The sequence below is a fragment of the Pagrus pagrus genome (genome assembly GCF_965226575.1).
Source record: "Pagrus pagrus genome assembly, chromosome: 20".
Classification (NCBI taxonomy): domain Eukaryota; kingdom Metazoa; phylum Chordata; class Actinopteri; order Spariformes; family Sparidae; genus Pagrus; species Pagrus pagrus.
In genome coordinates, this window is record NC_140207.1 from 27,042,202 (window position 1) to 27,063,358 (window position 21,157).

General features: G+C 41.4%; 2 protein-coding genes across 4 annotated transcripts; both read left to right on the forward strand.

Annotated features, from left to right (window-relative positions):
* Positions 1 to 5,115: 5,115 nt before the first annotated feature.
* On the forward strand, positions 5,116 to 16,051 carry LOC311249287 (uncharacterized protein). 3 transcript variants are annotated; one of them, XM_084340211.1, is made up of 11 exons: positions 5,116 to 5,178; positions 6,950 to 6,996; positions 7,138 to 7,203; positions 7,364 to 7,491; positions 7,684 to 7,888; positions 8,000 to 8,075; positions 14,681 to 14,805; positions 15,319 to 15,384; positions 15,563 to 15,644; positions 15,788 to 15,877; positions 15,964 to 16,051. In XM_084340211.1, the coding sequence occupies exons 3-10, from the start codon at positions 7,177 to 7,179 to the stop codon at positions 15,862 to 15,864; spliced, it is 786 nt and encodes a 261-aa protein (XP_084196337.1). In that variant the 5' UTR covers positions 5,116 to 5,178; positions 6,950 to 6,996; positions 7,138 to 7,176; the 3' UTR covers positions 15,865 to 15,877; positions 15,964 to 16,051. The 3 variants fall into 3 exon arrangements, with proteins under 3 accessions (XP_084196337.1, XP_084196338.1, XP_084196336.1); XM_084340212.1 differs by lacking the exon at positions 7,138 to 7,203; XM_084340210.1 differs by lacking the exons at positions 6,950 to 6,996; positions 7,138 to 7,203 and having other exon boundaries at positions 5,117 to 5,178.
* On the forward strand, positions 16,043 to 20,758 carry LOC311249288 (uncharacterized protein; the record flags this gene model as incomplete). The annotated part of the gene is made up of 7 exons (XM_084340213.1): positions 16,043 to 16,169; positions 16,264 to 16,360; positions 16,907 to 17,063; positions 17,160 to 17,257; positions 17,516 to 17,660; positions 18,254 to 18,375; positions 19,456 to 20,758. The coding sequence occupies 7 exons, from the start codon at positions 16,043 to 16,045 to the stop codon at positions 19,475 to 19,477; spliced, it is 768 nt and encodes a 255-aa protein (XP_084196339.1). The 3' UTR covers positions 19,478 to 20,758.
* Positions 20,759 to 21,157: the final 399 nt, after the last annotated feature.

Consider the following 21,157-nt stretch of genomic DNA (forward strand, 5'->3'; position numbering starts at 1 on the left):
GAGGGTGCGTGGCACCGTGCTTAGTCTCGGGACATGACTCACCGCACGGGATCCCTTGGCTGGACAGGCGCTGACAAGATGGTCGATCTCCCCACAGTAGAAACACCTCCCCTCCAGCTGCCGTTTTCGCCGCTCCTCCGGTGTTAGTCGAGCCCTTCCCAGCTGCATGGGTTCCTCCTCCCGCTCGTTGCTGGGAAAATGAAGCCGCTCCGACGGAGATCTATGAACGGCCGGCCAGTTCGGTGTAGGGGAGTACGAAGATCCTCCCGTGGCTGCCGGTCTCTCGCTCCGCTGCCGTCTGAGCTGGACGAGTCGGTTGTCCGTCCTAATAGCGAGCGCGATGAGGGAATCCACATCAGCGGGTAAATCCAGAGGGACGAGGAGGTCTTGTATAGGCGCTGCCAGCCCCTTCAAGAAAACGTCGTATAACGCTGTGGCATTCCACCCGCTCTCCGCCGCCAGAGTGCGGAAGCGGATGGCATAGTCACAAACGGACCCACTGCCCTGCTTCAGGCTGCTCAGCTCTTGTGCCTTCTCCCTGTCAGAGGTAACCGGGTCAAAAGTCATGGTTAGTGCAGCCTGAAAATCCTTGAGAGAGTCACAGATCACCGAGCCCCGCCCCCACTCCGCGGAGGCCCATGCCTTGGCTCTATCCGTCAGATGCGAAATCATGAAGGCTACTTTAGCCCGATCTGTAGGAAATGCATGAGGCATGAGTTCAAAATGAATCGAACAGTCAATTAAAAACACTTTGCATAATCCTGGTGCTCCTGTATACGGAACTGGAGCAGCCAACTTACAACCGGCCCCGGGGAGGGGGGAGCACAGTTGTTTCCATCCCAGTGTCAGGCTTAGCAGATAAAAGAGGACTCCGATGCAGAAAGGTGGCAGTATCGACAGGCTTTTATTTTCTGTTTAGCAGCTCTTCAGACAGAATGACAAAACATTAGGCTATGAAAAGTCTATGTGTCCAGGGGACCAAACACAGAACGACAGAACTGCAAAACTACAAAACTACACTGATCTCGAGAACTCTCTATGAAAATTTTGCAAACTGAAAATCACTCAACGAGGAGGGTGAAAATTAAACAAACTGAAAATCACTCAACGAGGAGGGCTTACAGGCTATAAAAATTAAACTACTCTGAATTACAAAAACTTTATGAACGAAAAGCGCTCCAAAACGTGAGGAAAAAACAAATGCTATGAAGCTATAAGACAGAAACAAACAACTGACCAAAAATACTATGAACAAAAAATCACTCTTCTTCAGAGGACTACTAACCAAAAAATAAAGCTTGGCAATACTTAACTTAGTACAGAATCGAGGCTGAGAACAAGGCTGTGGAACAGGGCTGGACGTATTCGACAGGACGAACGAAATACTCTGGCAACGCAGACAGGGGAAGACAAAGACTATATACACATGAGGAGGGATGGCACAGGTGGAAACAATCAGGGATCAGGGGAGACGCCAGACCGGTGACACAAGAGGAAGGGCAAGTGACCTGAAACGAGAGGAGAGTTACTTTTCAAAATAAAACATGAATTTCACAAGACAAAAACCCAAGACAGGACACTCCTCACCGCGGTGTGACACCCAGTCTCATGCGTTTTTCACATATTCTACAAACTCCAGCTTTAAAGGTTAAAGGTTTATTTATTCGTCATTTTCCAAAACTAGGGTTGTACAACAAAACTGAGTCCCTTTATACCTGAGAAGCTGCTCGGCAGTCTGGTGGTATGGCAGTAGATACTTCTGTATCTTTTGCCAGATAGCAGCAGGGTGAACAGACTGTGGCTGGGGTGCTGTTGTCTTTCAGTATCCTTTTGGCTCTGTGCAGACATCTCACTTCACAGATGTCACTGATGCTCTGTAGAGGGGTACCAATGATGTTCTGCATGGTTTTAATCACCTGCTGTAGAGCCTTCCTGTCCTGGACCATGTATGACCCATGCAAGCTTGTGATATTTCCAGTCAGGATGCTTTCTATTGTTCTTCTGTAAAGTTTACAGCTGGAATTCAGTCTTCTTAAGTTTCTGTAAGAAGTTGAGCCTTTTCTGTGTTTTATTTCTCTTTGGAGATGTGTGATGACCATGATAGGTTCTCTGTGATGTTGATTCCCAGGAACCTCAACTGCTCTGATGTCAACAATTAGCTCTTTGGTTTTGCTGAGAGCAGTAGATTGTTCTCAGTGCACCACTCTGAAAGATTCTTGATTTCCTTCTGATATAAAATCTCATTGTTTGTAATATGGACACTGATGGTGTTGTCATCCACATACTTCACAATAGTGTTCTCTCAGTGTCTGGGGATGCAGTCATAGGTGTACAGCGTGATCAGGAGGTGGCTGAGAACACAGCCCTGGGGGCTCCAGTGTTGAGCGCTAAAGTATAGGATGTATATATATATATATATATATATATATATGTTTATATATGTGTGTGTGTGTCTGTGTGTGTGTGTGTGTGTATAGCAAAAGGTGGCTACTTTGAAGAATCTAAAATATAAAACATTCTAGTTTGTTTAACACTTTCTTGTTTACTACATAATTCCATATGTGTTCCTTCATCGTTTGGATGTCTTCAGTATTGATCTACAATGTAGAAAATAATAAAAATAAAGTAAAACCATTGAATGAGAAGGTGTGTCTTTTGACTGGTAGTGCATGTGTGTGTGTGTGTGTGTGTGTGTGTGTGTGTGTGTACATATATTTATATATATATGTATATATATATATATATATATATATATATATATATATATATATATATATATATATATATATTAGGGCTAGGACTTTAACGCGTTAATTAAGATGAATTTATTACACAAAAATTGACGCGTTTAATCGCACTTATTTTTGCACCGCGGAACGTTTCACACTGGATGAGTTTCAGGTGTACCGATTATACTGGAGCACAATTATTTAACGAGTTAAAAAGCCGCCGACACTGATCACTGCCCATGGATCTATAAAGTTTTAATGTAGCCTGAACGCAGCTCAAACCGACCCGGTGCCTCAGCACTGCGACCAAGCTTTGATAAACACACCGGATCCACGCCGGTTTACAGTATCCTCCCGTAGATTAGCCGGTCGCTACTGGAGCTTAATTTAAAAAAAATAATAATTTAAAAAGCGCTTGTCGCAGTGGAGCTGAGAACAGCGGAGTTTCCTCTGCTGCAGCTGAACAGCTGATATGTGGTCAAGACGTAGGTAGCCTACAGACCTGTCACTGTCTCACGTTGCATAAGACTTCAACCTCAGAGCTCTCTGTCTTCAGACTGTCCTGACCTGTCCCTGAACATCACAAAGGGAAAACATAGGGCTGCCTGTGTTTTATTAATGTTTACATCAGGCTGAGTTCAACAAATCAGTTTATGCTACTGTGATTTAAGTAGTTAAATACAGTAATCATCATAGTGTAGTGGCAGGAAAGACCATTTACCAAATAACGTGTTACTTAAACATTTTTCATTGTGCTGTGCTCTAAAAATAAACTAACACACTAGTGTAGAGTCCTGTATAAGGAATGTTCAGCTCAAATTTCCCCCTTAAATTTAGGTTGTCAGGAAAATCGCATCTTATCAGGTAATCGATCGATAAGGTCCATCAACTAACGATTAATGAATTAATCGATAATTTGCATCCCTAGTCTGTTGGTCTTGGTTAATTTTTTTAATCGAGTCCCGGCCCTAATATATATATACTGTATATACAGTATATATACTGTGTATATATATATATATATGTGTGTATATATACAGCGCTCAGGCATAACATTATGACCACCTGCCTCACATTGTGAAGTTTCCCTTTGTGCAGCCAAAACAGCTCTGACCTGTCAAGACATGGACTTAAGACCTCTGAGGGTGTCCTGTGGTGTCTGGCACCAAGGCGTTTTATAGTGGATCCTCTGGGTCCTGTATGTTTGGGGGTTCAACACCTTGGGCCCTTTATTGTGTTCCTCAAGCTGTTCCTGAGCAGTGTGTCAGGGCACATTGTCCTGCTGCATGGCCTCTGCCATCGGGTAGTGTTGTTGTGATGAGGGGGTGTACTTGGTCCACAACAGTGTTTGGAAGGGTGGTGCGTGTCAAGTGGCATTCAAATGAATGCCAGCACCAAGGGAGTAGGTTTGATTTTGAGATTGGTGGGGACACAAAAGTGCTCCAAGGCAGCACTCCTTTTGCATTAGCAATCATAATTTCACGTCATGCAGATGTTATAGGTTAAATAAGGAACATACGAGGAATATATGAAGGTAGATTTGTGTCTTTATTATTCAATCAAAAAAAAGGTTGCTTCAATCAAAATATATATTTTCAATAAAAAAAAAACCTTTTCAATCAAAGAAAAAAAGTGTTTGAATGCAAAAATATAGTTGAGACTCAAAAAAATGCATTTGAACACTGTTTTTCTTTGATTGAAAATGTTTTCTTTGATAGAAGTGAAGGTTTTTTGTTTGAAGCAACTTTTTTGATTGAAGTAATGTTGCTTTGTGTTTGAGCCATATTATGGGTAGGACATTTGTGTCTTTATAATTCAATCAAAAAAGAAGTTGCTTCAAACAAAAAAATATTTTCAATAGAAAAAAATCACTTCAATCCAAAAAAAACCCCTTTTTCAATCATAGAAAAAAGTTTTTGAATGCAAAAAAATATTTGAGACTCAAAAAATTGCATTTGAACACCCCTTTTTTGATTGAAAGTGTTTTCTTTGATTGAAGTAATCTTTTTTGTGTTTGGGCCATATTATGGGTAGGACATTTGTGTCTTAATTATTCAATCCCAAAAAAGTTGCTTCAATCAAAAAAAATATTCTCAATCAAAGAAAAAACTCAAATGCAAAAAATCATTTGAAGTGTTGTTTTTTATTGAAAATATTTTTTCGATTTGAAGAGTTTTTTTTTTTTTTTTTTGAATGAAGTGAAAAAAGTTTTGAAGTCGTTTTTTTTTTATTGAATTATTTTGACACAAACATCCCGCAGTGGGCGGGTGCTTCCCCATTGGTCAGACATGTTTGAGTGACAAGTTCTACACCAACGACGTCTTTCTGTCCGCCAGTAAAACAAAGAAGAAGAAGAAGAAGAAGAAGAAGAAGAAGAAGAAGACGTCTTTCTGACAAGCAAGTCATGGTCGCCAGCAGGTCAGGCCAGGGAGCAGTGGTGGAGTTGTTGGTAAGTAGATCAAAACAGTATTAAAATGATTGGTGTCATGTTATTAGCCTACTCTGTTTGATATTTCGATTAAACATAAAGCTTGCTAACTTGGTTCACGTTGACTAATTTGTGTGATGGTGTTAGATATCTAACGCTGTCATATTGTCAGGCAGGCTAGCAGGGTGCGCTAACGGCTAGCTAGCTCATAACGTTAGCCGATGGCCCTGCACACTGAATGAATTGTTTATTTCACTTAAGCACAGAGGCTTGCTATGTGCTAGTGCTATGTTATGTTATAATAAGTAACGTCATTAGTGGTCAAACAGCAGTCCACAGGCCAACTGTTGCCCGCAGCGCTGCCTGTTTAGCAGCAACAGGTCATGCAGAGCCTGAGTCTATCTTCTCACACAGCCCACTGGATTACAGCTATTTGACTATCCCGCTCTCTCTCTCGCTCACGGGTAGTGGTCTCCCCACCATCACACATACAGGCAGTCAAACGCTCACAGACACACAGGCAGATGCTTTTATTTTGAGAGCGGGACATACATATGCCGTCCCGTACGGGACGAAATCATTATGATGAAAGTACGGGACGTCCCCGTGGATGTATTATATCCGCTGACGTCCCGACGGCCAAAACGGGACAGTTTGCAACCCTTGGCGGCAGAAATAGGATAGTTTCCCGGAGGATTGAAAGAGGCCATCCTGGTACTAGTCAGTCTCTGGGATAACGTTGTAATCTAGCTTCTGCTTATCAGTGGAGAGTTTACAGCTCACAACAACTTCATTCGATGTAATGTTAGCATCTGGCTTTTGTTTGATGTCTAGTGTCGGCAAAATATGTTGCATACCGCCGGTAATTTATAATATATTCCGTTGCTCGGTGCGCTAACTAACTGTGTTAGGCATTATTTATCAGTAGTTATTACACAACCCCATATGAAAATCTGGAAGTTCAATGAAGTGATGCTTATTGTCTGACATAGTGTCCAAGTAGTTACTAGCTTAAAGTATTGTGCCAATAATGATCCTTCTGGTAAATTTGGCATTCAGTTGAGACACAAAAGCTCTTAGTTTCATGAAAATCCTTGGAAAAGAAGACAAGATGGTGTGTTTAATTAGTATACATTTATTTAGATTTCTAATATCATAAAGTATTGTCCTGTCAGCCAATTAAAAGTCTTGCCTTATTCAGTGTTGACTTATTGATGTGTTTATGTAAGATGTTTTATTCCAAGGTGTGTGAGTGAAAGTTGTCTGAAGTTGTATTTTTCTATTTTATTGCAATGCTGATTGATAATGGACTCTGGCTTGTCCTAAGTTTTGGTGTATCTAGGTGCTGTGCTCTGTATGCATGACACATTAATTTATTAATGTGATACTTTATTTTTTGCATCAAATTATATGAAGTATTGATAAGCAGTATTGATATCGATACGGGTATTGCTGCACTCTCAATTATAACTGCTCAGTAGTGTCGTGTAGTTATTTTACTATACAAGCCATCAATTTTGATGGCTTGTAAGTGTAACCGTTAAGCATAATGGCATTAATGCTAAATATAGTGTACACTTAGCCAGATATTTTTTTATTTTGTTTTGTTTTTTTAAAGTAGTAAACTAGCTAAAGCCTTAAGTAGCTGAAATTAAGTTGTCTCGTGTCTCTGTCTGCAGCAAAACACACACACACACACACACACACCTAGCTACCTACATTAACTGCAACACCTTGCCAGGCAGCAGATGGACTAATTGTTTTTCCTGTTGATCAAATTATGTTCTTTTAGGCCAAGAACTCCACTAAAATTTTTTGGAACAGGATTGCTTAGTAAAGGTAAGAATGGATGGGTGGATTTTATTTATGGTTGCTGAAGAGGACCTCGGATTCAAACATTATTGCTCTTTGTATGTGTGTCTGGTGTATTGTAGGTCATAACCATTTTCACCACAGCCATCTTTCCTCCCTCCCATTTAGAAAGACCAATACTACACATCATCTCTTGTGCATGTCTTCATGGCAAGGCGATTATCACATACTCAGGTTACACTCCACTTGCTATTGACTGGATCCACACTTTTAAATCTTTTTTTTTTTTTTATAAATTATTAGTCTTTTTAGACTCTACCTGCTTCATCTAAAGTGATTGATGGTGTTATTGTTGGTAACAGTGGTTAACTTAGGATCTAATCTCTCATCCCAGTATGACCAGCAGGCAGCCACTGCCGCTGCACAGACTTTTCTGTCAGTGCTCAATCGCACAATAGAAGAACCCAGGCAGGGAAGTCAGGACATGTCTCCTCCTCCAACTGTACAAAACGAGATGTCCAGGTAGTGTAGCCAGCCAGCAGTAGTGCATTTATTTTTCATGTCAGCCATGCGGGTTGTAGGGGATTTGTGAGATGTTATTCCACATACATAGCCATCCCATGCAAATTTAATTTTTTACTGACCCATTTTTGTCAAATATTACAAACCTATTTTACAAACAGGGGTCTCATATATTTTTTAACTTTTTTGCAGATCATTCCCTGGATTTTTCAAAAGAAAATCTGCAGACAAACACAGAGGCAAGAAACAAAAACCATGGAAAGGATTTGACATGGCTTTTTTCTTACTGAGTGACAAAGCAGAAACAACCCCGACCACACAAGATGAACTGGAGCTACTACAGGCAGGGCTGGGGAAGAGGACTCTCTCGATCACTAAAGACTTAAGCCATGAAGAGGTGAGGAGTAGTATCTTTATTTATCTCCCCCTACCTCCTCTATTATTGCCTTCTCCACGATCAATTTTTACAGATATACCTTCCTGAAATGTTCTGTCTTTATTACTGTAGTTGTCCACTTTACTGGAGAGCACCTACCCGAAAATGGCAAGTCTTGAAGGAGGATGGCTTCTATACAAAGCAGCTGGTATGTTAAACAAGACATTAGATTAACATAAGGCTATTTGAATAGAATGGTCTGCATTTTTGGTCTGAATCTTTAAATAGTGTGGAGCCCTGCACTACACCAGGCTTTTCCGAGTTCAAAAGGAGTTTCCCAAAATAAGCTGTTCAAAAATACTGACTGTACAAATCAAATCAAATTTTATTTGTATAGCCCAAATTCACAAATCACAGTTTGCCTCAGAGGGCTTTACAATCTGTACAGAGACGACACCCTCTGTCCTTCGACCCTCGATTCGAGTGAGGAAAAACTTGCCCCCAAAAAAAAGCCCTTTTAACAGGGGAAAAAAAATGCGGAAGAAACCTCAGGAAGAGCCACAGAGGAGGGATCCCTCTCCCAGGACGGACAGACGTGCAATAGATGTCGCATGTACAGAGCAGATCAACGAGATCACAATGTATTCAATTATAAGCGATGGTTGACAGGAGTGAAAGTACACAAAGATGTATTACAGCAATAATGATGAAATGCACATGGAAATGTGATTACTAGTGATAACAGTAGTAGTGATCAATGGCAAGGATGGTATGTAGCAATGCAGTACGATAATAGTAGTGGAACGTATGTAACAGAGATCAAATCAAATCAAATCAAATCAAATTTTATTTGTATAGCCCAAATTCACAAATCACAGTTTGCCTCAGAGGGCTTTACAATCTGTACAGAGACGACACCCTCTGTCCTTCGACCCTCGATTCGAGTGAGGAAAAACTTGCCCCAAAAAAGGCCCTTTTAACAGGGAAAAAATGCGGAAGAAACCTCAGGGAGAGCCACAGAGGAGGGATCCCTCTCCCAGGACGGACAGACGTGCAATAGATGTCGCATGTACAGAGCAGATCAACGAGATCACAATGTATTCAATTATAAGCGATGGTTGACAGGAGTGAAAGTACACAAAGATGTATTACAGCAATAATGATGAAATGCACATGGAAATGTGATTACTAGTGATAACAGTAGTAATGATCAATGGCAAGGATGGTATGTAGCAATGCAGTACGATAATAGTAGTGGAACGTATGTAACAGAGATGTGACTAATATTAGCGACAGTAGTGGTGGGTGTCAGGCAGGGTCATGGCAGTAGGTGCATCCACGATCAGGCAGGGCCATAGCAGTAGGCGCATCCACGATCAGGCAGGGCCATAGCAGTGGGCGCATCCACGATCAGGCAGGGCCATAGCAGTGGGCGCATCCACGATCCACGACCCGGGCGCGGCCAGGATCCAAGGGAGCCTGTAGGACTAGAAAGCACAAGGACTCCGGGGAAGAAGCAAGTCAGTGACATGCAGAGATGGGGCATGTATACAGGCATAATGTATACAGATGGAGAGGAGAGGAGAGGGGAGGAGAGAGAAGCTCAGTGTGTCATTGTCCCCCGGACTAGGCCTATAGCAGCATAACTAAGAGCTGGTCCAGGACAGGCCTGGGCCTGTCCTGGACCAGCCCTAACTATAAGCTCTATCGAAGAGGAAGGTCTTAAGTCTACTCTTAAAGGTAGAGAGGGTGTCCGCCTCCCGGACCAAAACAGGAAGATGGTTCCACAGAAGAGGAGCTTGATAACTGAAGGCTCTGGCTCCCATTCTACTTTTGGAGACTTTAGGAACTACAAGTAATCCTGCGTTCTGGGAGCGTAATGCTCTAGTTGGGTGATAGGGTAATATGAGCTCCTGGAGATATGATGGTGCCTGACCATTAACAGCTTTGTAAGTGAGGAGAAGGATTTTAAACTCTATTCTTGATTTTACAGGGAGCCAGTGCAGAGAGGCCAGTACAGGAGTAATATGATCTCTTTTCTTAGTTCCTGTCAGTACACGTGCTGCAGCATTCTGGACCAGCTGGAGACTCTTTAGAGACTTGTTAGGGCAGCCTGATAATAGAGAATTACAATAGTCCAGTCTGGAAGTAACAAATGCATGGACTAGCTTTTCTGCGTCTTTTTGAGACAGGATGGGCCTGATTTTTGCAATGTTACGTAGATGAAAAAATGCAGACCTTGAAATTTGTTTTATGTGGGAGTTGAAGGACATATCTTGATCAAAGATAACTCCCAGATTCCTGACGGTGGTGCTGGAGGCCAAGTTAATGCCATCCAAACTCGCTATATCATTAGATAATGCATCTCTAAGGTGTTTAGGACCAAGTACTATAACTTCGGTTTTATCTGAGTTTAACAGCAGAAAATTGCAGGTCATCCAGGTCTTGATGTCCTTGAGACATGCATGGAGTTTAGTAAGCTGATTAGTTTCATTTGGCTTTATTGATAGGTATAACTGTGTATCATCTGCATAACAATGAAAGTTTATGGAGTGTTTCCGAATTATATTTCCTAGAGGGAGCATATATAAGGTGAATAGTATGGGTCCAAGCACGGAGCCTTGAGGAACACCATGACTAACCTTGGTATACAGGGATGACTCATCATTAACATGTACAAACTGAAATCGATCCGATAAATAGGACTTAAACCAGTTTAATGCGGGTCCTTTAATGCCAATTAAGTGTTCCAGTCTCTGTAGTAGAATGTGATGATCAATGGTATCAAATGCAGCACTAAGATCTAGTAAGACCAGGACAGAGACAAGTCCTTTGTCAGAAGCGATTAGGAGGTCATTTGTAACTTTCACCAGTGCCGTCTCTGTGCTATGATGTGCTCTAAAACCTGATTGAAAATCCTCATATAAACTATTTTTATGAAGAAAGTCACATAGCTGGTTGGCGACTGCTTTCTCAAGGATCTTGGAGAGGAAAGGGAGGTTGGATATAGGTCTATAGTTGGCTAAAGTTTCTGGATCAAGATTAGGCTTTTTAAGGAGCGGTCTAATTACAGCTAGTTTAAAGGATTGTGGTACGTATCCTGTTAATAGAGACAGGTTGATCATTTCTAGTAAAGATGTGCTAATTAAAGGTAAAGTTTCTTTCAGCAGCCTAGTTGGGATGGGGTCTAGGAGACAAGTTGTTGGTCTAGATGAAGAAACCATCGAAGTTAGTTGGTGGAGGTCAATGGGAGAGAAGCAGTCTAAATATAAGTCAGAATTTAGAACTGTTTCTGAGGTTCCTGTGTTTAAAGATACAATAGTGCCAGTTGAGGGCAAGCGATGATGGATTTTGTCTCTAATAGTTAAAATTTTATCATTGAAGAAGCTCATGAAGTCATTACTACTGAGCGTTGTAGGAATACATGGTTCAGTAGAGCTGTGACTTTCTGTCAGCCTGGCTACAGTGCTGAAAAGAAACCTGGTGTTGTTTTTGTTTTCCTCTATTAATGACGAGTAATAGCTTGCTCTGGCATTGCGGAGGGCCTTCCTATATGTTTTAAGGCTATCTTTCCAGGCTAAGCGGGATTCTTCCAAGTTGGTGGAACGCCATTTCCTTTCAAATTTCCGTGATGTTTGCTTCAATTTGCGGGTATCCGAGTTATACCAGGGTGCTAACCTCCTGTGCTTTATAGGTTTCCTTTTCAGGGGGGCAATAGAGTCCAGTGTTGTTCGCAATGAGCCTGCAGTGCTATCAACAAGATGATCGATTTGTGAGGAACTGAGGTTAGTGGAGGAGTCCTCTATTATATTGAGACATGGCATTGAGTTTAGTGCCAGCGGTATAATTTCCTTAAATTTAGCTACAGCACTATCAGATAGACATCTAGTGAAGGAGTTTTTGCCTAATGGTGTGTAGTCCAGTAATAGAACTTCAAAAGTTATTAAGTGATGGTCTGATAAAAGAGGATTCTGTGGAGAAACTGTTAGATTTTCAATCTCGATACCATAAGCTAGAACAAGGTCAAGGGTGTGGTCAAAACAGTGAGTTGGTTTATGTACACACTGAGAGAAGCCAATAGATTCTAATAATGAGATAAATGCAGTACTAAGGCTATCATTAACGACATCCACATGAATATTAAAATCACCTACAATAATTACTTTATCTGATTTGAGGACTAGACTTGATAAAAACTCAGAGAATTCAGATAAAAATTCTGAGTAAGGACCAGGTGCTCGATACACTACAACAAATAGAACTGGCTGTAAAGTTTTCCACGTTGGATGTGAAAGACTCAGAACAAGGCTTTCAAATGAGTTATAATTTAATTTAGGTTTAGGAATGATTGACAGACTTAAGTCATAAATAGCTGCAACACCACCTCCTCGGCCGGAGCCTCGAGGAATGTGAGTATTAATGTGACTGGGTGGAGTGGATTCATTCAGGCTGACATATTCTTCAGGATGCAGCCAAGTTTCAGTAAGACAGAATAAATCAATATTACAATCTGAAATTAAGTCATTTACTAGTACAGCTTTCGATGACAGGGATCTGATATTTAGGAGTCCGCATTTAATTCTCTTGTCTTGTTTTGAGATTGCAGAGTTGCTGTTAATTTTTATTAGATTTTCATGCACAACTCCTCTTCTGTGGACTTTTGATTTGATTAATTTAATTAATTTAGGTGGTCGGGGGGCAGACACAGTCTCAATGAAGTTTTGGGTGTGCAACTGATCTAATGGAAGCTCAGAGAAGCGTGTAAGACTGCAGCTCTGCCTCCTGGTCTCAACTCTGGGTTGTCAGGCTGGTTGTTGGCTAATGAAATGGGTTAAATTTCTAGAGATGAGAGCCGCTCCGTCCAAAGTGGGATGGATGCCGTCTCTCCTAATGAGACCAGGTTTTCCCCAGAAAGTCCGCCAATTATCATCAAAGCCCACATCGTTTGCTGGACACCACCTCGACAGCCAGCGGTTGAATGATGACATGCGGCTGAACATGTCATCACTGGTTAGGTTTGGCAGGGGCCCAGAGAAAACTACGGAGTCCGACATTGTTTTGGCGTAGTTACACACCGACTCAACATTAATCTTAGTGACTTCCGACTGGCGTCGCCGGCAGTCATTACCGCCGACATGTATTATGATCTTACTATATTTACGTTTAGCTTTAGCCAGCAGTTTCAAATTTGATTCGATGTCGCCCGCTCTGGCCCCTGGGAAGCATTTCACTATGGTCGCTGGTGCCGCTAACTTCACGTTTCGTACTATGGAGCTGCCAATAACCAGAGTTTGTTTCTCAGCGGGTGTGTCGCTGAGTGGGGAAAATTTGTTTGAAACGTGAAGCGGCTGGTGGTGTAACGTGGGCTTTGGTTTGGTATTATGCTTCCTTCGTTCAGTCACCCAGCCGCCCTGCTGTCCCGGCTGCTCGGGAGTTGCCGAGGGACGGCTAGCTGAAGCTACGGTCGCTCGGTCCGCACTAGCTAAGTGGCTAGCTGCAGCAGTTACAGTCGGAGTTTCCATGCTGCGGAGCCGAGCCTCCAACTCACTGAGCCTCGCCTCCAACACTACAAATAAACTACACTTAATACATGTACCAGTATCACTAAGGGAGGCAGAGGTGTAACTGAACATCTGGCACACTGAGCAAGAGAAAAGAGGAGAGGGAGAGAGAGAAGCCATCGCTAGCTGATAGTGGCTAAGCTAGGACACGATAGATTAGCCAGCAGAGCTAAGAGAGCTACAAACAGCAGCAAGCCCGGCGACCAAGCTATAAACACAGAGTATTGTTGAATGCCTTAGTGGACCAGCAAGTGCCCGATCACAAGCGGGATCTCGGTCGCTGCAGAAAGGAATACAACAATAATCTGCTTGGACGAGCCGGAGCAGCACAGTTACGCTATCAGTCAGTAACACAACAACAGGAAATGACGCAATGACGCAACACGCTTACCGTAGTACGTACGAGATGTGACTAATATTAGCGACAGTAGTGGTGGGTGTCAGGCAGGGCCATGGCAGTAGGTGCATCCACGATCAGGCAGGGCCATAGCAGTAGGCGCATCCAAGATCAGGCAGGGCCATAGCAGTGGGCGCATCCATGATCCACGACCCGGGCGCGGCCAGGATCCAAGGGAGCCTGTAGGACTAGAAAGCACAAGGACTCCGGGGAAGAAGTAAGTCAGTGACATGCAGAGATGGGGCATGTATACAGGCATAATGTATACAGATGGAGAGGAGAGGAGAGGGGAGGAGAGGGGAGGAGAGAGAAGCTCAGTGTGTCATTGTCCCCCGGACTAGGCCTATAGCAGCATAACTAAGAGCTGACCAGCCCTAACTATAAGCTCTATCGAAGAGGAAGGTCTTAAGTCTACTCTTAAAGGTAGAGAGGGTGTCCGCCTCCCGGACCAAAACAGGAAGATGGTTCCACAGAAGAGGAGCTTGATAACTGAAGGCTCTGGCTCCCATTCTACTTTTGGAGACTTTAGGAACTACAAGTAATCCTGCGTTCTGGGAGCGTAATGCTCTAGTTGGGTGATAGGGTAATATGAGCTCCTGGTGATCATAATGTGATAACCAAACTTGCCACAAGGAGATATGGGAAATTTAGTGAATAATGTTAGAGCTTAACTCAAGAAGAGATGTCATAGAGGCTCATATCTAAAAATAAAAAATTCAAATATATTTTTACTGAAACATGACATTGTAGATTATTATTATGCAGAACACCTGATTGTGCACGTTTTAACTTTTTTTCCTCAATTTCATTATCATTACAGTCGATAATACTTTTCCTCATGTCAACATTTTTCAGAGTTCAGTCTCATGCCAAAGGCTACATGCACACAGTGCAAAATGGTCATGCCATTGCAAATGCTAGCCCTTCATGTGCAAGGTGATTGTGAAAGGACGTCTCGGACAACTCTTTGTGATTCAGAGGTGAGACGCCTTTCTTGTCACATTTATCCACTTAATGCAAGTTAAAGTTGAATGTTGCCACCAGGCCTCCAGACTAACTTTTTTCAAAACCGTCCCTGAACATTCCTGAAAAACTATCTCAACCATCCCGAAGTGAATGTAAACTGCCAAAATTGAAATGGTGTTTTTTTTTTTTTTTCTCCAATTGTTATCATCTATATCTGTTATTGGCATAAGATAAACATAAACATCATGATGAGGAAATAAAGTTTAGTCAAAATAAATTGAAAAAGCCCTTGGAAACATGAATTTAAATATTAAAAATACATATATTATATCAAAGCCGAGTGTCTGATTAAGAATCCACAAAAGTCTGAGTGAAAATAACCATAACTATAAGAAAATCTGGTTTAAAAAAGTTAATTTTGCTGTTTAGATAAAACAACTCTTGGTCTGTTTAAATGTTAAATGACTGACAACTGTCAATCAGAGTGCTATCTGCTTATCTGACACATTGTTTGGCTGCATTTTCAGCAAGAAGATGAGGAGCTTGATTCTTCTGTTCCTGGGACTTCAGATGTAGTGCCACCATCGAACAAGGTGTGGTTCTATGTAGGACAGAATAATATTTATTGCGATAATATATTTTATATTTTTATTACTCCTGATGTTGAGTGAAACCATAAATGATCAAATGAGCATTTACCATTTACCATTTATGCTGAGAGGGTTGCTATAAAAATTGGAACTAATCCTGTCAAAACATCTTCTCATTTAGCAAAGTAAGACACAATGCCCGATATGCAACAAATACTTCCCAATCCAGGACATTGAGTTCCCGCCAGTATCTGTGGAGCAAGGTAAGTCAAGTCAAGTCACATTTATTTACATAGCACATTTCATATGACAGGCGCAGAAGTGGTGTATGTCCTTTGCATATAATAACATCACATTTTTCAGTTTGCTGTGATTAGATGGAATTCATTGTAACTTCCATTCTTAGTTGTAGTCCTGTACGGAGCCCAGATACTGGACCTGAAAGTCCCCATGATCTGCAAGAACCAACACAAAATCCAATAGATGACATCTCATGGTAAAAAAAGAAAAGGGATCTTGAAACTCGGATTTTGCTGCCAAAATATCTTTAGATTTTTAAGATGTAATAATTTATTTTAACAGTGAAGAAGATGTTCCGCGTTGGGTTGACTCAAAAGTTGAGAAGGGGAAGACCTTCAACATTTGTGTCTCGAGGGACAACATGCTGGAGAGAGGTCTAAAGCTTTGGCAGCGCCAGAAGACTGGAGTCCCGGCGAACAAACTGAAAATCACCTTCATAGGAGAAGCTGGCATCGACACTGGGGCATTAAGGAAGAAGTTCCTGTCTGGTAAGTAGTAAGCCAGTCACAAGTGTGTAATACTTCCAAATCAACAATAAAACCCCGTGACTGAGGCTGTTCTCTGGTTTGTTTATGTCCACAGAGATGGTTGCTGGGATAGAGATGCGCCTCTCTGAAGGGGGGGAGAAGGGGAAGATCCCAAAATACTCCATCACTGACCTGGACAAAAACTATTTTAAGTTTGTTACTCTTATTCATATTCTCATATTAACCAATGGTATTACTTATTTACTTGTGTTTACACAATGGTGTATACTATAATGGTGTGTACAACTACTCACTGCTAGAGGAATAGTGAATAGCTTGGCAGAATTTGATGTGGCCAGAAGGTCCAGTTGGACTCTGAACTAATTAGATTTTGGAGTTCAAAGGTCAAGGTCACTGTGATCTCACAAGGTGGTTTTAGTCTGAAGAATGTGATCTTTGGGATGGATTGATAAATTAGTCACAATTAGCCTAAATATCCACTTTCATATTTAAATTATATTCGTTCAGCCTTCACTACATGGGGTAAACAGAGGATGTTGGCCTAGATGTCAAACTGACTCTTGTTGAAAATACTGCCATGTGAGTATATTCCTCCAGCAACAAGCAACTTTCTCTAGCATAGTTTTTAGATAATTGAGGAAACAAATTATATCCATGGTAATGGCCTGAATGAACAGGGAGGTCAATACATTATTTTGTCATAGCGTCACATTTTTATTTCCCCCTCTTACATCCAGATTTGCTGGTGAAATATTTGCAGTGAGCCTTGGCCAAGGTGGACTGCCTCCACGCTTTCTTCAAGAGTGGTGTTACCGGTATCTGGTGACTGGGACGCTGAAGGACATCACAAAAGAAAATGTGCATGATGCAGAGTTGTCCACAGTAATCGAAAAGGTGTGTTGAAATCTCAAGCACATATCCTTTCCATGATGAAAGTCTTGTGTGAAAACTATTTTTTCTGGAAGTTATGTTTGGAAAATATGCTTTCAGATCGAAAATGCAACTGACGTGACACAGTACACAGAGGAAATCCTCAACTGTGGATATACAGGCCCCATCACCTTGGAGCACAAAGACAGCATAGTAAGGTATATGCATTGTATTTTCTATAGCTCACCAAATGTTTCATGGATTTTTACCAAGGTGCAGTGAGCCAGCCATGGTCTACAGATGACAAGTTAAGGTCATTGGGCCTCATTCACAAACGGTGCGTACGCACAAATCTGTGCTTAAACCTTACGTACAATCGTTTGTTGCACAAATCTGGGATTCAGCAATATTTTCAAAAAGTCTGCAGTAAGATAGGCACTAAAGTTAATGTCCAATGTCTATCTTCTTTTTGTTAGAGCTGTTTTGCTACATGCCACCACGAAGCGTACACCAATGCTTCAACAACTACGAGAAGGCCTTGAACTCTATCAACTACTGTCAGTCATGCAAAAGAAACCCAAGGAATGTCGGAATCTTTTCGTGATTGGGGATGATGACAAGGTAAAATAAACAAGACAGGTGCTCATAAAACACAGACCTATGCATGAATGGTTTTCAAACCATGTGTCTTGCTCACGAGCCTAAGGCAAGGCAACTTTATTTAAATAGCACATTTTAAGCACAAAGTGATTAAAAGTGCTTTACACAGTAAAATAAAAATCTGCATACAGCATCCACATTTATAAAATAGTAACATGAATGCCTAAGTCCAAGTCCTGTAGGTCTCACACCCCACACTTGGAGCTGGCTTTCTGTGTTACCTTCAGTTGAGAGACGGCCATTTCAGTCCCCCTCTTAGACAATTAATGGGGTGGGATTTTGTTTTGATTGGTGGTCCGACCTATAATAACTCTACTGTTAAGTTTAAAGTGGTTCAGTATTTCCTCACCCCACTATTTTACTTGTGATCTAACGGCAAGTGACTTTTCGTTTGTCTGAAATGCGTGAAATTTTATGATTAGATTCCCACTTAAATATCATGTCTCATACTGGTTGGTGTGCTAAATATAATTGGTTTTGGCTATGCTCTTGTCTGTCTTGACTTCTAAGATGCAATCCAAACTAACCAGCCCAATATACTTTATTGTTTCAAGGTTGATTCACATTACATCATCTCCAGCCTGGCTCCAGTGATGAGCGAGACTGGTTCAGTAAAACAAAGGACAGAGACGCAGATACTGGACTTCTTTCAAGATTTCCTTCTCGAGCTGGGAGGGTATGTATTGGCATTACATTTTTACATGTTGGTAGCAGAGCTACTCCATGTCTACAGCAGCTGGTTTAAGGTCATATGCAAGTAAGTCACAGACGCTGGCTGTGTCCAAATTCAGGGGCTGCAGCCTTCAGTGGCCTAGCCTTCGCGGTCCACGAGGGCCGGGTCCTTCGGACAGGTCTTTGAAGGCCTCGTCCACCGTTGTTAAATGGGACGGTCTAGCCTTCGGAGTATTTCCTGGTTGCCTCACCAGATGTTCCCGCCCCTTACCCTTACGTCACGATTGTGAATGAAGAGATGCATTAAAGTCTGTTTTGGTTCAAATCTATCAAACGTGTACATTTATTTGTGTGTGTATAAAAATTAACAATAAAATGTGTCATATCTAAATTGAATCATTAACATTACAAAATAAACATGAACCCGTTGGTGAATAACAACTATATTTACCATAGCATCACCAGCGTCACGTATTTTAACTGAAAGTTGAAATTTGGAGGTTTTGAAGTTTAACATATCTGGCGTTGGATGCTACATGACTAAAAACCGAGTATAAACCCATTACTTAAATTTAAATGTCATGTCTTCGCCACTTGATGTCGCCATTTTCTCTTGCCTCCTCTTCTGTTTTGGGACTGAGCAGCGGTGCGCAAAGGATCTTGGGATATAGCGGGCCGCGAAGGATAGTAGCGATGCGTCCTCCAAACAGAGGGAAGGCTAGGCTGCATTTGTGGGCTGCGTTTGAAGCAGCCCTCGAAAATGGACAGCCTTCGCGCAGCATTGTGACGTAATTGGCCTTCAAATGCGCACTTTGTGGGCTGCAGCCCCTGAATTTGGACACAGCCATTGTGGGGAGTCTGGGTACGCTACATGAGCGACCTACAGGGGGTGCCACTGTCATGTCAATCTGTGCAATTTATGCTTGTTCTACTAGTGCAGCTTACTCCCCCCGCTTTTGGTAATTTTCCTAAAATCACTTTTTGCTTTTAAATCAACTGAGCTGCACCAATGTCAATGTTATCCATCAAACTGAATATGAAATTTTTTCACCATTTTCTTGCATTTGACTATGCTTAACTAAAGATGGGGACACCAGTCAGCCTGATGAAGAAGACAATGGAGCACCTCTCTCGGTTCCTCAAGTGATGCAGTGGCTGACGGGGCAGGCTCACCAGACACCTGCTGGTCTCAGAAAGGGAGAATTTCAAAATCAAAGTCCTTTTTGATCACACTTGTCTTGAACACATGCCAAAGCAAACATTGTGCTTCCCTGTTGTGAGTGCATGCAGCACCACTATAACATTCCCCACAGCACATCTGAAAGATAGTGATGCATTTAAGTCCAACCTTGAAATTGCAATCCGATATGGTTCCAGGTTTGATAGAGTTTAACTTTTTGTTTTGTTTTACTAAACCTGATGTGTTTAGTCAGTTAATTTTAGTTTGACCCTGATCCTCTCAAACTACTAGTAATCACCACTACTTCAGAATGTCTCCTGTTCTCTGCTGGGTGTTCTGTTATTTTCTTGCAACCATGTCATTTTTTCAAATTTTTGCTACCATGGTCTTGCTTATAGAAAAGTTCTGAGATATACTGTACAATTAATGGTACAGTATACCAGCATTGACACCCCCTCTGGGAAACAAGCAGAAACTGATAACATGACAGCAGAATTTCAATTGGCAACACACTCAAAAGCTCTGAATGTTTGGACAGTTGCTATTGCTCTCATGTGTCTGATACACTGTGCTCAAAATTATACGAAGCAAAATTTAAAGAGGGATGTATTTCTTTGCATTTCTGCTTGTTTCCCAGAGAAGGGTGGGTGTAAGTCTGACATTTGACATTAGGTGTTGACCACTGAAGAGACCAGTTATAGTCTTTCGTTACTATAATAATTGTTAATAATAAGAATAATAATTATTATTCTTTGATCCTAAAATGATAATGTATTTTATTGTCATATAGTAATGTTCAATTTTAAATATTCTTGTTGTATTGAATATACTGTATTTTTCACTGATCGTTTTTACACACAACAAGCAGGCAGCAAACTTAATTGATTAGGCTATTCAAATCTTCCTATGTGGCGGCAGGACGATTCAGGATCTACAAGGTCATTAATGTTCTGTATTTTGTTCCAACAATAAAATAATTTCAATTAAAGTGGTTCTCGTCAGGATGCGAAGGTCTGATGCTCCTACTGTTTATGCATTGTTCATGTTTAGAGATGTGTGTACATACAGATATGATAGTGAAAGCTTTACCCAGCAAACATTTTGATGTCTTTCTCACGTCTGATTGACGTTGTTCGTTACGACGCTGAAGTTAGCTTCCGATTCGGCAGTTAAGGGGAAATTTACTTAATGGACTGTTTATCCATTGATTGTCTGTTTTTTGTGCCACTTATTGATGTAAAACTGACAAACACTCAGTCTGTACGTTAAGTAAATTTCCCCTTAACCTTCCCCTTAAGTGCCGAATCGGAAGCTGACAAATCGGAAACTAACTTCAGCGTCGTTTGGTGGTCATTTCGGTTCATCCTGTCGTCTATTTGAGGCAATAGAGGGGCTGAAATGAAAGTTTTTCTTAGGTCATTTTTTCGGACAGACGATTAAACGCCGGCAAATCGACACGGAAGCGACAGAAGGAAAATGCAGAGTGAGACTCGAACTCATATGTCCCAGTTGAGAGACGTGCAGTAACGTTAATTTTGTTTCGACTTAAATATTGTTATGATTCTACTTACTGAAAACAAATCACTAAAAATCTTTATATAAAATA